At 47.2% G+C, this 17,082-nt stretch overlaps 2 protein-coding genes across 4 annotated transcripts in view; one reads left to right on the top strand and one right to left on the bottom strand.

Moving 5' to 3' along the window:
• The first annotated feature begins 3,911 nt into the window (after positions 1–3,911).
• Positions 3,912–17,082, top strand: part of KCNS3 (potassium voltage-gated channel modifier subfamily S member 3) — a 39,354-nt gene continuing 26,183 nt past the window's right edge. Inside the window, exon 1 of one of the 3 annotated variants that reach the window (XM_043604486.1) lies at positions 3,912–4,059. The gene's annotated coding sequence lies outside the window, so the exon portion shown is untranslated. Of the gene's footprint in view, positions 4,064–4,646; positions 4,831–17,082 lie in introns of those variants that run through there. The other 2 variants (XM_043604485.1, XM_043604483.1) reach the window with 2 other exon arrangements.
• On the bottom strand, positions 13,471–13,802 carry LOC122497434 (10 kDa heat shock protein, mitochondrial-like). Its single transcript, XM_043604487.1, is given in 1 exon segment — positions 13,471–13,802. A coding segment is annotated over 1 exon segment (306 nt). The 3' UTR covers positions 13,471–13,496.

Below are 17,082 nucleotides of genomic sequence, written 5' to 3'. Positions count from 1 at the left end.
TCTTAAAGCAGGCACTGAGCATCTGTAATGCACCCAGCTCTCAAGATACTGAGATAAATAATACCACATAGTGCCTGCCCTCAAGGAGCCCACAGTTTATTTGAGAAGACTCAATCCAAAAAGGTGACAATATTATAAGAATATGACGTAACTAGAGGTTTGTACAAAGTATAAGGGGACCCAGTAGAAGGAACAACTAAATATGATTTGTGGGTCAACGAAAACTTCAAAGAACTAGTGATAATGATACTGCAGGTCAAGTTGGCATTTGCCAGGCAGAGGAGGGGGCATTATAGAAATAGGATTCAGGCAGGAACAAGGCTCAGAGAGCACACAATGAGCACAGGGGAAAGATGGATCTAATGTGTCAGGATGGAATGTAAGAATGGACCATGCGTGCGTCAGGGCAGGGGAGGATTGTGGGTATGAGTGAGACAGGAAGAAAAGTGTGAAGAGCTTGAAATGTGACTGAAAAGGTAGGTTGAAACCAGATTATGAGCACATCCCTTGGAGTGTTTTTATAGACAAAGCCTTTACTATGCTAAAGTGTATTATGCATATGGACAAGTGGAGCACAGTATGTGTTTGCCCAAAGTCTTTTGACCATGACACAGGTGTTCTATGGAACTCATCTTGGGAAATGCTCAAGGGTCCTCAGAGGAAACCTCCAATTCCCTGAGAAGAGGATTCCTTTGCGCCTGAAGACTTAAGCCATATTCTGTTACAGAGATTTTTTCTTTAATAATTTATAAATTTTGTCCTTTTATCTATAGAATTGCAAGGCTTTTAGAACTGGCAAACACCTTGGGGGTCATCTTGTTCAAAACCAAACAGAGAACCTGAGAGGAGATATTGCTGAGCTGATCAGAGGCAGAGAAAGATTAGAATTCAAGCTTTGGTCTTGAACACCACAAATATTTAAGGTACTTTCAATCTAAAAATAATATAGCAGGACATTTAAAGTAAGCTTACAAATACTTTGTGAAAGAAGAGAAATCATTGTAGCAATTATCTGAAATAAAAGCATTCTAGCTAATTAACTAGACTCAGTCTTTTTTTTTCTTATCTTTTTTAAGTTTATTTATTTTGAGAGAGACAGAGACAGTGCAAGTGGGGGGTGGGCAGAGAGAGGGACAGAAGAATCTCAAGCAGGCTCTGCACTGCCAGCACAGAGCCCGATGCAGGGCTCCAACTCACAAAACCATGATCATGACTTGAGCCCAAACCAAGAGTTGGATGATCAACCGACTGAGCCACCCAGGTGCCCCAACTACATTTAGTCTTGACCTGCCTGGCATCCAAGCAGAGATTGATGTGATGGTTTATATGTTTTCTCTTTACCTGATGGAAGAAATACAGTATATCACTTCCCATCAGAAGCACATGGAGCTGAGCAGTCCTATGACGGAGCCTTCAGTAATTCACTGCACAAATATGCAGACCCTATGAAAGGTCCTAGAAATTCAGCCTTCAAGGAGCTCATTGCCTGGTTGAAGATAAACAATGAAAATTCAATATGGTGGGTGCTACCTAAGCAAGAAGCTAAAGGCATTGAGGGAGCATGGAGAGGAGGTACACAGCCCAGGGTGGGTGGGGGTGTGGGGAGGTGGGTGCTTTCCAGAGGGTAGTGATTAGAAACTGAATGGTCTCCTAAGAGAAAGTGAGTTGCTTGAGCAAAGAAGGCTGCAGGTTGGGAAGGATATTCCAAGCAGAGGGAGACCACTGTGAGTGCAGGGCGACATGAAAAACACTGGCACTTTGGGGGAATTGTGTTTCACATCCTGAGATGGGCTGGAGTGACACTCAGGCTGCTGTCTAAAGGGAAGCCAATAAGCGGAACCAATGGAATCCATGTTAGCCACTATTACCAATGCTTCCTCACTCACCATCTTCTTGCCAGAGGTGAGAACACCTTCATTTTCACACGTAGACCTTTTTCCATTTAAAAAGCAAATCAGTACTTCCCTTACTTACAGCGGTGACATTCAGCTGGGTTTCTGTCATTTGGATTTTAGAGACAACGAAGGGTCAGGAAAAGGTTTGGGAGGGAAGAGGAGAGGGAGAACATGGACAGTGGGTAAGTGGATAAGAGAGAAAGACCTTAAAAAGAGTGTCCAGAGCAGGAAAGAATATGGAAGCCTAGAAGACAAACTGCATTGGGCCCACATTTGCTTGAGATGTCTTCAATGCCTCTGGGAGTCTCTTTGGAAACTATGGAGGAGTGAGTACTATTGTCAGCTGATGATGAATCCCTTATAGGTTAATGCATGGCTTGCCCAGATGCTTTTCTATGTCCATGGATAATGAAAAGGGGATGGGGTCATATCATGTGGCATAAAGACATTTAGATGGTGTAGGAAGGAGATGGGTGTGTGGGAGGAAAGAGGCAGTCAAGTGGATCAGAGCAGGCACTGTGGCAACAGAGACTGAGGTCAGAGGAAGAAGCCCTAGTAGGAGGGGGCGGTGATGGAGAACATGGTTTTCTGTGTGTGTGTGTGTGTGTGTGTGTGTGTGTGTGTGTGTGTGTATGAATGCATTTGCCACTTTGCCTGGCCCAACCTTGGTAAACTGTCAGGGGTGAACTTTGGGGGAATAGACATGTAATTTATGGTCCATACAATGCTTTCCTGTTTATTATTCTATATGCTTCACATGATCATCTGTAAGGGAGGAAGTTTTCTTATAAAAGAAGAAACACCATGTTCCCTAAGTGACTTGCTTATGGGGCTCCCCCTAGGGTACTGCATGATGAGAACCCCAGTCTGTCTCTTAAATCTGTGCCCCTTCTACACCCCACCCCCATATGGCCATAGTGGAGGCCTGTCCTTTCTGTCTCCAGATTTCACAGATGCCATGTGGGGGTGCTTTCTGACCTCCACCATGGGTGCCTTCCCTCCAGTTCACAGGTGCCATCCGGACCCATGAGAAAGACCTTGCTCCCTGACTCTTCTGCACTGCAGATGCCTTCTGCAGTGCTTGGAAGATTCTGAACATATTTCATTCTCAAGTAAACAACGTTGGACTTTTTGGATAACTTAGTGATTTAAAATGATTAAATAGCTAACTGCTGGGAGAGATTTGGAAGCATTCTTCTTAGGTGCTGATAAAATATAAATGTATTTTTAGAATAATCTTAGATCTTACCCTAAACATCATGATTGCATATGCAAATTACCTTCTTCAGAGGCTTGCAAACAGCAGTGTAGACAAATGCTTTGGATCCTCTTCCACAACAGGGGACAGGCTTGGGGGAGCCAAAGAACAATGGGATTAGGGACAGAGGGCCCCCAATAGCTGTTCTCCAGTCACTTGCGTTCCCACCTTGCCTTCCATGAGCCAAATGAAAATGCTGGTGTCTGAGGAAAGACTGCGTTGTGCTTTCTCTTCTCCTCTGCCATTCCTGCTTGCTACTATCCTTATCCCTGTAAGGAGCAGATTTCACCCCCTTTTAGCCTACCAGATACTGTAAACATTGCTCCTTTTGGTTCCTATTGTGGGTTTTGATCAAACAAAAACAATGGGAAAATCCAAAGACATCAGCCGGTACTTGGATGAGGTCAAAGAAGGTGTCTTTCACCTTTTCCGTACATCCCTTTGCCCCTGTCCTCTCTCATGTGCCTGGTTCAGGGCCTGGAACTTCACTCTGTGTGGTCTTGCTAGGTGCTAGTCAGAGGCCAGTGGTCAGCAGGTGCTGGGTTGGGGGCGGCTGCTCCACTGCGTGATGTGGGGCGGGAACCCAGGAACACTGGGAGCCTACAGCTTGGAGCAGCTGGCTCTGAGGAATTATTGCAAGTCTGCACAACTTAAAAATCTGCAGTTTGGGGGCGGGCGGGGGAGCGCGGGGGTGGGTCCCCGAGCGTCCCATTTCTCCTCCGGGCGGTTCACTGAGTTCTTGCTCACTGCAGAGGGGCCCGCGACGCCTTCTGGACCGCACGCCGCCCTCGCTGAGGCCCGGGTTTGTTCCTCAACCTCGGCCGAAGGCATCTCCCTCTGACCTCTCTTCCATCCTTCGGGAAGGAGACTCGACTCGTCACCCTTTCGCTCAGTGCATGTGACTTGGTAGGTAAGTCGAGGAACGGAGCGTGAGAAACAGTCTTGTTCTGCACCGTGCAGGAGTCTTCGGGCAGCGGGGCGGCTGGTAAACAGGCAGGACCGGGGCCGTTTTTTTCTTCGCACTTTGTTTTAAAACAAGTTGGGGCCTCGGCACTTCCTAAGAGAATCCCGGCCAATGTACAGAGTGTCGCTTGGGTCGCGACTTCTGGAGAGGCTGTTGCGGGAGGCGCCGGGGCCGCGGAATGAGGTGGTCGGTCTCCCGCTGGGTCGCGGCTCCAGCCCGGAGGGCGCGCAGGTAGGAGGCACTGGGCGCGCTCCTGCTCCCACCCGGACAGGGCACGCGGCTCCGGGGGTGACTCTGCACTCGGGCCTGGGCGGGGGCGCGCGCCCCGCAAGGCCGCCTGTCTGTCTTTCCGTGCATCCGCGGGTCGCACGGCCTGAGTCCCGCAACCTGCAATAGCCGGCGTCTGAGCGCCGGGCCCTCCGCCTTGGGAGCGCGGGCGGAGGGCCCGAAGCCAGGCGGCTGCCGAAGCCCGACCAATGGGGCGGCGGCCGAGCGGCCGGCCCCGCCCCGTCCCGCCCCGCCCCGCCCTATTCGCGGCTCCCAGGCGCCTAGCTCCCGCCGGGCGGGACGGACCGACGGACTCAGGCGGGCCACCCCGCTCTCCTCGCCGCCGCCGCGGCGGGCGCGGGGCCGCGCGGCGAGGCCTGATTCCTGCAGCGCGGGCAGGCGGCGTCGCAAAGCGGAGCGAGCTCGAGGCGCCGGGACTCCTGCAGGTACCTGCTCCTGTCCCCTCCTCCGCGCGCACTCCGGCGACTTCCCCGTGCGACCCCGCAACTTTCCCCACCTTTTGCTGCCCCAGCAGCCCCGCGGGCCAGGTCACGGGGGCAAGACCGCGCAGGTCTAGGCCCGCAGGGACTTTGCATTCTGCTGGGCGCCTGCCTCGCGGCGCCCCTCATCCTCCGGTCCTCGGAGCCCGCCGTCGCTGGTAGTCCTAAAGATCCGCCTGTTGCTCGAGCTGCGGGTGGCGAAACTGGCTGGGCCCCTCTGAGGGCCTCGGGAGGGTATCTAGGATCCTCTTTGGGACGTGGGGTGGGTAGCTGCGGGGTAGAGGACGGACCGGAGGCGGGAGAGTCGGGGAGCGGAGGGGGGCGGGGGGGAAGGCGGCACTTTGCGTAGGGCATCCCTGGGGCGTTTCCTTAGCCGGGAAGCCTTTCCTTCTCTTCCTCGAGAGGAGGCGCTTTCCTGGCGAATGTAAGTGCTTCCCCGGCCTCCTGCTCCGCCTTCTTTCCTGGCAGTCCTCCCCTCCCCTTTGCCCTACAGCGGTGCAAGGCGCCCCGCGACAGTTGCAGGGAAGAGCGCACCCAGGGCCCTTGTCCTGGTGCGGCGCTGCGCCCACGGACTGCCGGGGCGCTCGGGGTGGGAGACGCTTGGGGCTTGCAGGGCCCATGTAGACTCGCCCGCCGACTCCTCGGTTTTGCAAAGGTGGTGGGGGGTCGGGAACTTCCCTTTCCCGCGCTCCTCGGGGTAGCTGCCGGACCTGTACATGTGAATGGGCTGGTGAGCAAGCCAGACCTTCCGGCAGGAGCCGCGGCAAGCCGGGCTGGGAGCCTTTCGCATTGCAGGGCTCGGTCTCCCCGCCCGTCCCCCCCTCCCCCTGCCTTCCCCGCTCTGTCTCTCCCCATGTCTTTTGGGAAAGGAGCACCTTTTGCGTCCTTGCGGTCACACACATTTCCACAAGGGAGACCGAGCCGGTAGTCTAACTCCGGCAGCCCGCGGCAGGGGTGGAGGACAGCGAAGAACCGCCTCCACCCACCTGAATAACCCCGGGGCTCTGGTTTGAGGCCAGAGCGTGAGCGGGTGGAGCGGGGTTGTGCCTGGTCTTCATAGAGAGCGGACTTGAAGTTCTTTCCGCTCCTGGATTTGTATTTCATCTTACCCTTTGAGGAGTGGGGCAGGTGAGGAAAACCAGATCGGAAACCTTCCCCTCCCTTTTTCATGTATTTGCTTAAGTGATTTGCATAACTATTTGCATAGAACCGTGTGTGTTTCCCCCCTTTTTAGACTACTTGCAAATACCTTGCCCAGGTAAACAGGAAGCAAGCATTTTCCTGAGCACCTGCCCCTTTGCTAAAGGGAGATGCCCTGGTGCTTCTCTTCCCCACATAGTTCAGGCTGAAAGAGGGCGGAGTTGATTTTGTGGTTGAATTTGGTGTAATATGTCGGTTTCCCTCCTTCCCTGGGTGCTAAATTCCGCGGGGACGTGGATTCATCACTTTGCCTTTACAACCAGCTCCCCCTGGGCTAGGCCCTGGGCTCTGCTCTGGGGGATGCGCAGCACGACATGAATCTCTGTTCTGTCTAGTTCTGTTCTTCCTTTTCTTTTTTCCACCAGATTCCTTCCTTCTCTTGATCTGATACCAAATTTGTGTTTTTCACAACTAGGGATTGTCAATATTGGGGTAGGGAGGAGAAGGTGGTCCCGAAGTGCTTAAGAACTCTGAATCCAAAGCAGGTGGTGAATATTCTAAGGAGATTTGTGGGATCTGTTTTAATTCCGGCTTGTGTCTGAGCCATTTTTACCTGGAAAACCAGCCTGAATAAGCCCATTCATCAGTGCGGCAAAGCCAAGCTTTTGCTGGTCAAGTGTATAAAAATAATTAGGGTAGGGGGTGGAGGCAGTCTTCGCTCTGTTTAGAAATATTAAAATATTAAAAATCCAATACTCTGACGCTTGGGTTTGCCAGCAAAGCACCAGCTAAGTATTTTTCCTTCTTCCTTATTGTTTTTTTAAAGAAAGATGGAGAAGAATGGGGACTCCAGACACCTCCTCTATCTTAAGTGAATTTTGCCCTTTGCTGTAATTCTTCCAGGACTCTGCGTCCCTCTCTTCTACCCGAGATCTCAATCTGCCCTGTGTCTGGCATTTGGGGTTGGAATGTGTGCAGCTTTGAGAGAGCAGGCACCACAGGGTTTCCTCCTCCTTTTTTTTTTTTTTTTTTTTTTTTTTAATAGAGAACATTTATTGACTGCATACCATATGCCAGCTACTCTTCTCGGCACTTTTCCAGGCATTATCTCATTTAATCTTCAGAACAACCCCATTAGGGAGTGAGGCTTTCCTTTTTCGTCACAGTGTTTCTGGGGAGCCAGCACTAGGTGGGAGCCCTCTAGGTATATTCTGAGTCCCATGGAAGATCAAAAGAGGAGGCTGGGCTTGGGGGTCCCACTAGCAGGCAGGGGCAGCTATCCAGGGTAGTTCCAGGCAGAGGGGAAGGTGGGTGTCTTTACTGCCCTTGCTTCTCAGGTTTCTGGAAGGTAGATTCTCCAGAGTGCCACTTGGGTGAAATGCCCACAAGGATGTGCGGTCCAGCCCTGGTTTCAATCTCTTTATGGCTCCTGGACTTAAGTCACTTTTCATCTCTTGACTCTCAGTCTTTTTAGCTACAAGATCTAGATGTCTAATATTTGTTATTACCCTCTACTAGGCACTATGCTAAAAGCTCTCGATGTATTGACTCATTTCATCCAGATGGCAACCTTTGGAGTTGGGGGTCTATTATTACCTATTTTAGTTTTTAAATATTTATTTATTTTTATTGCAGTATAGTTGATATACAATATTATATTAATTTCAGATATACAACATAGTGATTTCACAATGCCATACATCACACAATGCTCACCACGATAAGTGTAGCAATTATCACCCCATTTTAGATGAGAAAAAAAGAGAGAGAAATGAAATGACTTGTGCAAAATCACACAAGTAGGACTATGTCAAGCCGAGATTCTATCCCTGGCAGTCTGGGTGCAGAGCGACTGTGAAATTCTGCACTCCTCGTTCATCCCTGCAGCCCCAACACTGTGCCCTATGCTAACCAGATGTGACTCGCTGTTACCGAGTGACTTTTTGGCCTCTGTCTCATCCTTAGAAGGAACCTTGAAAACTGCATTAGAGAAATGTTCTTTTGGCTTTTGCCAAAAAAGTCTTCTTTCCAATGTAATTGGGAAAAAGGAAGACGGATCATAAAGATCATGGGCTAGGTAAACATTATGGCTATTTCCAGAAAAAGTGCTTCTTATCCATGAGAAATCCAGAAAAATCGTAGAACACTTTGTCTTCTGAGTCAAATCCGTCAAGAAAGCCAATAAGTAACCAACCTACGAGAATCTATTGTGTGGGTGCCATGTGCCCAGTACTGCAGATACCAAGGGCAGGCAGAATAAAAGATGTGTGTTCTCTGAGCCTGAACACACAGTGGACCTGGAAACTCAAGGTTAACAAGCACGAGACAGGTCAATACAAGATGCTAAATATTTGCCTGATAAAAGTCACAAACTGTCACATTTGTATAGCCTACTATAGTTTGCAGAAACTTTCGCAGGGTTATCTCATTTAAGTTCTAGTAACAGAGTGTGATAAGCAATGGACAGGTGGTGGTTTGGAAGCCCAAGTTGCAGATGAAGAAAACAAGGCAAAGTGAGCCACTTGGAATTGGTCATAGCAAGGGGTCTTCTGACTCCAAAGACATTATCCATCTGCCTCTCCAGTAAGGTCATGGATGTGGAGGGTCCTTGGAGGTGGCTGATTGTGAATTTCATCCTGAAACTGGCACTGCTCTTGGCAGTCAGGAGGCACAGGGAAGGAGGAGAAAATATTTATTGCTGTTGTTTTATTTTTGCATTCAGGAGCCTGGTATGGGAAACGTGGAGAGAAATCCCAATTACGAATTCAATAACAATGTTGAGAATGTGCAATCAAATGTAGAATCTGACTTAGAAGAATTTCCGTCCCTGCCTTCCTTTATCATTTTTCTTTCTCTTATCATTTCTTTGTGGGCAAGGGGGTCTTGCTCTCCTTGGAATCCTGCAGAGCCTTGCACCATGGTTTGCTTGGAGTAGGTACCCTTTAAAATTATCTTTAATTGCACACATGTTGAATGATAAGGGGCTAACATCTGCTTTTAGCTAATAATGTTACAGATTAGCAGTTAATGTTGATAGCAGCTGGCTTCAGTGTGCTTGAGGAGGTCCCTGGTGAATGAAAGCCTCTTGCTCATCATCCTGAGCAGATCATCTGGGCTCAGCTGACCTTCTAGCAGATGCTTATCAATGTTGACTTAACAATGAACTTATGTAATCATATGTATCCTCTTTACATATAAAAATATGTATAAGCATTCATTCCACAAGGATTGGAGTACTTACCCAGCGTTAGGCACTGTTAGGTGCTAGTATGCTGTGGTAAAAAAAACAGACATGTAGGGGTGGGAGGTGGATGGGGAGACAGATATTAAACAAAGAAATACAAACATTTAGGGGTGCCTAGGTGGCTCAGTTGGTTAAGCGTCCGGCTTCAGCTCAGGTCATGATCTCGCAGTCTGTGGGTTCGAGCCCCGTGTCGGGCTCTGTGCAGACAGCTCAGAGCCTGGAGCCTGCTTCAGATTCTGTGTCTCCCTCTCTCTATGCCTCTCCTGCTCATGCTCTCACTCTCTTTCTCTCTAAAAAAAAAAAAAAAGATGAAAACATTTTAAAAAAGGAAACAAACATTTAAGGATTGGCAGGTGCTCTAAACAACTTCCTAGGAGAGAAGAATAAGGATGGGGAAGGCACTAGTTAAGATGTGGGAGCTGGGAAGACCTTTCTGAGGAAGAGACTTTTCATTCGGAGGGATGGACAGGAGTTGATCAAATGAGAAGTTTATCAAATGAGAATTCCAGGCTGCGGAGGGATGTGAAGCTTTGAAGGCAAGGATGCACACTGAGCCTTGGAGGAACTTCTGGAGAGCTGGGTTGGGTGGCTGGGTTGAGGCTGGAGAGGAGGACAAGGGCAGATCATGCCGCACCCTTTATGCCAGATTGGGGACCTTAGAGTTTATCCAGGGGTCTGTGGGAAGGAGCTCACGGATTTGTAGGAGAGTATCAGGAGCCAATTCATATTTCTGCAAGATCACCTGTGAAGAACAGATCAGAGAGGCTCAGGCGTGGCAGTTGGGAGCCTCCTTGACTGGAGTGTCAGAGAGTTAGGACCTAAAGCCAGCTCGGACCAAGTGAAAAAGAGTGCGAGGGGAGGAAGTGGAGGCCACATCTGTGCAGGTTGGTTCTGAAAGGGACTGGAGAGACTGAGCAGGTGCCGGATGAGGTGTGAGGCTATGCCCGTCTGTGTGGAAGCCACCCTGGCCGAGGTTAGGGAACTGCACCCATGTCCTCAGTGAACCAACACGTCCACGTCTCTGTGTTTGGAGTTATATGCCACTTGCACTTCTAGAAGATTAGAAATGTGAATCCTGTTCTGGCTTTGTCACTAACTGCTGGGGAAATTTGAGCTTATCTCTTGTCCTTCTCTGTTTGTTTTTGTTCTTGTTTTCCTCACAGCCTGGTGATTTTCTGATTTAAAAAAAAAAATAGGTGATCTGTCTATGGATACTTTTCTTCAGTCGTATCATTCGGATGTGTTAATTTGGATCGTTTTCATAAATTGAATTAGGAGAACTATGAGTGGGTATGTGGAACATTTGTGGTGAGATTTGAAGCATTTGCTCTTTGATGATTACCAACTGCCTTAAATGGAGAGACACCAGTGATAGGCCTGGTGGTGTGGAGATGCCGAGCCCCACCGAGATATGTGGGAGTGAGGCCTGGTGGAGAGCCCCGGGTATGGCTAAGCCAACTCTCTGTGTCTCGGTGGAATCCCTCACCACCTGCTCTTCATCACGTGAGACTCTTCCTCCTTACCCATGGGTATCTTATGAAAAGATTCAGGAGAGATACCTGGGGACCCAGGTTTACCAGAATATGCTGGACTTAAAGATCAAGAATGAACATCACAGGTAGCCTGATGGGGCCTTGAAAAAGCGATCAATTTGTAGCTGTGTGGAATGAGAATATAGATAGGACCATAGAACTGAAAGATACCCCCAGATCAGTTAAGACATTTGCTGCTTCCTCATGACTTCTTTCAGGAATGCTGACTTCTCTCCTGGGAAATAATTATTGTGGTGAGATAAAAGAATGCCAGCAGACTAAAATTTGGGGTTTGAACATACCCTGTTTTTTGTTTGTTTTGTTTTGGTTTTTGGTTTTTTTAAGAGAGAGAGCATGAGCGGGGGAGGGGCAGGGAGAGAGGGGGGCAGAGGATCCCAAGAAGGCTCTGTGCTGACAGGTCGACAGCAGCAAGCCCATCTCGGGGCTTGAACTCACTGACCATGAGATCACGAGTCACATGCTCAACCGATTGACACCCAGGCGCCCCAAACATGCCCACATTGTGTAACTTTCATTCTGCTGTGGACTGCTCTGGCTTTCTTAAGCCCTGACTGACGTGCCAAGGTGACCCTAAAAGCATTTCCTGGGATTTACTTAAGGTAAACAATTTAATTGGCCAGAGGGATGGGAGAACTTGGTAGCTACAGACTGTGGTTGGTAGGTCTGGACTGAGAGGAGGCGCCTGGGTTCTGGCAAAAGGTTATATCAGTATGCTTGTCTTTGAGGTCAATAAATATACCTTCTGTGCCGTGTTTTTCTTGTGGGTTTTTAAAATTCCCAGTATTCTAAGTGTGGTACCCTCATGAGGCTGCTGACTTCAAACCTCTTCCTACCCTCCTCCTCTTGGTGATTAGACAATGCCTGGTCATGATTTAGCCCTGGGGCTATTTCAGGGTTGACTCTTCTTCTCCTCCGGGCTAAATGTGTAAATGCAAAGTATCTTTGTGTGGCAGTGTCCTACCTACCTAATCTTTATCTATCTATCTATGTATCTATCTATCTAATCTATCGATCATCTACCAATCATCTCTGTCAAAGAGTGAAAGGATCTCCATAAGCCCATCTTTTCTCACCATCTCCTTAGATCACAAATCTACAGGATAGGGTCTCTGGATATGCAAAAATAGGAACCTCATGGAAGTTCATATGATGCCTGAGAACTTCACCTTTTATGCAGTTTCCCCAGACTTCCTGATCTGATTAAAAAGCACATGTCAGTGTCGTGCATCTTTGTGGTGAGGGGCACCAAGTTTTCTTCTCCCGGTGCCCCCCAGACTTAAAATGTGGATGCTCTAGTGCATTTTGCCTTCTCTTCCAGTGTCCTTTATGTGGGGCTTAGAAGCCGAGAGTATAGGATGAAGTTGTGCTATGTGGTCCTAAACGAATGGGTTTGCTTTTAGCTGCTTTTGGCCAGTTGCTGCTGTCAGCCAGAAACATCATTTAAAATTGCACAAGCCAGCCCTGTTTTACAGCCCTTCCCTCATACGGTAGGGTTCGCCACTCAGAGATAAATCCTACGTAAGCATTTATTAGACACCGGGGTTAGGTTTCAGAATGCCCACAGATGCAGAGGCAAGTTGTAAAGGGTGGGAAGCTAGAAGGTTCGTACTGGAACTCCAGGATTGGGAGGTGTAGAAGAGAGGTGGCCGTTCTCTCCCCTGGCAGCAGGGTCCTGCTCCACACACCGTGCACTCAGACACGTGCCCCACAGGTGTGCTCACTGGTGTGAGCAGCTCAGCTGATGGCACAGAAGTAGACAAACCACAGACAAGTAGTAACTGGGTATAGAGTTTCAGTTTGACAAGATGCAAAGAGTTCGGGAGATAGAAGGTACTGATGGTTGTATGTTAGGAATTTAAAAAAAAATTTTTTTTAATGTTTATTTATTTTTGAGAAGGAGAGAGAGACAGAGCATGAGGAGGGGAGGGGCAGAGAGAGAGGGAGACCCAGGATCCGAAGCAGGTTCCAGGCTCAGAGCTATCAGCACAGAGACCGACGCGGGGCTCGAACTCACAAACCACGAGATCATGACCTGAGCCGAAGTCGGATGCTTAAACGACTAAGCCACCCAGGCGCCCCAGGAATACTTTTAATACCACTGAACTGTACCCTTAAAAATGGTTACTATGGTAAATTGTATGTGCTGTGTATTTTTTCACAATAAAAACAATTTGATGAAAAAAAAAGAAATTGAGATTCCAATCCTATGAAAAATAGCATTCTCAGATGTTTTGGTCTCAGATTCTTTACATGCTTAAAAATTATTGAACCTCCCCCCCCCCCAAAGCTCCTGTTAGTGTGAATTATAACTATCAGCATTTTTTGGATACCATTAGTTTATTATAAAAGAGAGACATAGAAATTATACTACATGATGAAAGATTTCACAACTTCAGTTATGAATGGGCAGCTTTACATGTACCATTTTTTTTAAGTTAATTTATTTGGAGAGAGACAGAGAGAGAGAGAGAGAGAGAGAGAGAGAGAGAGAGCACAAGTGGGGAGAGGGGCAGAGAGAGACAGAGAGAGAGAATCCCAAGCCAGGCTTTGTACCGTCAGTGCAGAGCCCGATGCGGGGCTCCAACTCATGAACTGTGAGCTCATAACCTAAGCTGAAGTCAGATGTTTAACCGAATGAGCCCCCAGGTGCTCCGATACCATTTCAATAATGTGTTTTAGTTTACATACTTTCCAAGAATGTCACCATCTCTAAATAAAAAGTCCTTGTCTTCTAGAACTAGTTTGGTGCCTCCATATTCTGGGACGAGACCTTGATGTCCAACTTCCACACTAACTGGGTGCATCTCTCCACACTTTCTTTAGAGCCCCATTCAACGGCTTCTGCTGTTGCTTGCAATATTTTTTCCTTGAGATTTTTCTGGAAGCATAATGCCTCTTTTGGTTACAGTTTCATACACACTCCTTTGAACTAAAATTTGGTCAAAGAAGTAAAGAAACTTTCTAAATGCCTGCCCTGCCATCACTCTGGCTGCTGCAGTGCGTACTCTCATTTATCAATATATATGTTAGAAATTAAAATAGTTATATTTTAGGAGCACCTGGCTGGCTCGGTTGGTGGAGCATGCGACCCTTAATCTCAAGGTTTTGAGCTCGAACCCCCTGTTGGGTGTAGAGATTACTTAAAAAATAAAATCTTGGCTGGGGCGCCTGGGTGGCTCAGTCAGCTGAGCATCTGACTTAGGCTCAGGTCATGATCTCACAGCTTGTGAGTTCGAGCCCCGCCTTGGGCTCTGTGCTGGCAGTTCAGAGCCTGGAGCCTGCTTCAGATTCTGTGTCTCCCTCTCTCTCTGCTCCTAACCCACTCGCATTCTGTCTCTGTCTCTCTCAAAAATAAATAGACATTAAAAAAACTTAAAAAACAAAAATCTTGGGGCACCTGGGTGGCTCAGTCGGTTGAACATCCAACTTCGGCTCAGGTCGTGATCTCACAGCTCGTGAGTTTGAGCCCCATGTGGGGCTCTGTGCTGACAGCTCAGAGCCTGGAGCCTGCTTTGGATTCTGTGTCTCCCTCTCTCTCTGCCCCTCCCCTGCTTGTGCTGTCTCTCTTTCACAAAAAATAAAATAAAAATTTAAAATAAAATAAAATCTTAAAGAGGTTAAAAGTTAAAGTATTAATTATTAATTCATTTAAAATAATAATAGTAATCTCATTACATGTTAATATAAATGGCATATCTTTATGAAAAAATTTTTTTTTCAAAACAAAAACAATGCAAGAGTAGCATTATTTTATATTTTTACAAATGTATTTATTGTCTGGTTTAATGGAAGGCAGGGGGATTCTTAGCCTTGCTTCTCTGTGTAGTCTGTGATCTCCCACATCATATACTCCCTGGAAAACTCCTCGGCCACTTATGAGAGAATGAGAGTAAACAGGAAAATAACATCTTCGTTTATTATGAAAATGAGTTTTTTATCTCATGGACCCTTTAAAGGGTCTTAGGAACCCCAGGGGTCCCCTGACCACACTTTGAGAACTACTGCTATAGAATAAATCTGCCACCACGTTAATTTTTTGTTATGTTCTTTGTTTTAGCCTCTTTTCATCAAATGTTATAGGAACTTGAACTTTAGCAATTCAATGTGTTGCTTATCTGTGATTTCAAATAAAAGAACTAGGTGGCTCCTTGGGGGGGGGGTACACATTATTTTTCTCTTGTTTATGTAACAAACAAGCAACAAAAAAACCCTGTTTGCACCATTCTGTTGTTAACTTTTTCAGAAGCTACAAAATTGATCTAGCGTGTACCTGTTTGGAATTCCCCTTGCTAAACTAACTTGAGTAGGAAACTCAAGACATGGAAAATTTTGAGCGTGAAAATCAGCTAAAGCCATCCAATGTTTCCTTCAGGGTATACAAAGTTTGCTTTTTTTCAAGTGTTCGTTCCTATTTTCTGTGGAGTGAAGACATTCTTTCAGCTTCTCTGGGGAAAGTCTGCACCTGTCCCGGGGTGGTGCCCAGAGCTCTCTCCTGGGGCATGGTCCTGAGCTGTGCTCTCTCATGGATACTGTGCTCTTCAGAGGATCTCTCCTTTTCCTCCCTCCAGCTCTGCCCCACCTCCTTCTTCCTTGTCTTGAGAACTTGGAAACTCAAGGAGGAGATTGCGTTTAGGAAACAAACTGGAAAAAAGAGAGGTGTGAGATCTAATTTTAACAAGTCCAACTGAAAGCTTTTTGGCTTGCATTGTCTGGGGAATCTCATTATTTCTATTTTCTTTTTCATGTTGATGAAGTATGGAATTAGTCACAGCAGATAGTCCTGGGGAAAGCTTTAAAAAAATCCTCCCAGGATAGCTTCTAGGAGCTGGATGTGGATGTTTGTGAAGAAGAACATTTCTTTCTACCTTCCAGATAATGGATTGGATGCTAAAGGAACTATCGTATTTATTTGACGGTTTCTTTTAAAACGTTAAATGCAACTTTTGTTTTTTCACCCCATGAAATAGCCACTGTGGCAGCTTACTACAGCAACAGACACTTGGCTCTCTGGGTTTGTTGTGAATGTGCTGAGGAGTTATGATTTGCCAAAAGCAGTCTGTTACTTCCAGCAGCAATAAGCGCTTTTCTACAATCCTTTGGAAAAGCCCTAATGTGTCTGGCGCTCCCGGTTGCAAGAGGCCGCTGGATGTGTCCTTTCTGGAGGGGCTCCCCGACCAGACCTTTCCTTTAGGAGTAGTTTCTGCTTGCAGACCTTCAGAAGGTCCCCAGTTCCTGCTTGTTTCCAGGTGTGCTTTTTTTTTTCAGACTTCTCTTTGACCCTGAGAGCCACCGATTGCCTTGGGACAAAAATCCTGTCTGTTTAGTGAGCCAACCCCAGTATCTCCTGCTGGTATCCCAAGAACCCTCATAGATGTGGGAACTATCCAAAGGCCTTATTTCGCACCGGCGTGTAAAGACTGAGCTTGTAGCCTTTTCTGCTGCTTTTGAGAGGGGAGTGGGGGGTGAACTCAAGGATGGTGCTTGCTGAAATGGAGCCAGGGATGTACTGAGAGGGGCACGGGAGACCAGGGCCCTGCGGACGGCCCTGCCGGCTTCCCTGTGTTGCAGGTGGTTCCGCTGAGGTGTGTGCACCTGGCAGAGTGAAAAGAGCATCAAACGGAGAGGAGAATTTCTGTGTAGAATTCCAGCTCTTACTCACATGATAATGATAATGATAATGAACACTGTGTAGCACTTGCATTGTGTGCTGAGCACTGTTCTGAATGTGGTATACATATCAACTCGCTTCATTCTCATAGCAATTTAAGGTAGGCATTATCATTTTATCTTAAGTGAAATTATATTTCTTGTTCTATCTATACCATCTCTGTCTATCTATCTATCTATCTATCTATCTATCTATCTATCTATGTATCTATCATCTATTTATCTATCTATCATGTACTTATGTATCGATCAACAGACAAGGAAACATCTAAGAGATTTTAATAATTTACCCACGTATACAACTAGAACTTGGCACGACTGAGACTCAAATCCTGGCAGGCCAGGTACAGCCTCTGCTCTTGTCTACAAATTTGAATCTCAGCTCTGCCCCTTACGGTGGGAAAGTTATTTAACCTCTCTGGCCTCAGTTGCTCATCTGCGGAGTGGGGATGATAATAGCATCTACCTTAAGGTAGATGAAATATTTAAAGCAGCGCCTGGTACAACGTAAGCGCCATATAAGGGCTTACTAGAGATTTTTGTAATGGAGACTGTAAAGAAGACTGAGTGTACATACTTCATAGAGGTAAGCAC

This window comes from Prionailurus bengalensis, chromosome A3, assembly GCF_016509475.1.
Source record: "Prionailurus bengalensis isolate Pbe53 chromosome A3, Fcat_Pben_1.1_paternal_pri, whole genome shotgun sequence".
Classification (NCBI taxonomy): domain Eukaryota; kingdom Metazoa; phylum Chordata; class Mammalia; order Carnivora; family Felidae; genus Prionailurus; species Prionailurus bengalensis.
The sequence above is the reverse complement of the archived record's forward strand: the minus strand, read 5'-3'. Positions and strand labels throughout refer to the sequence as shown.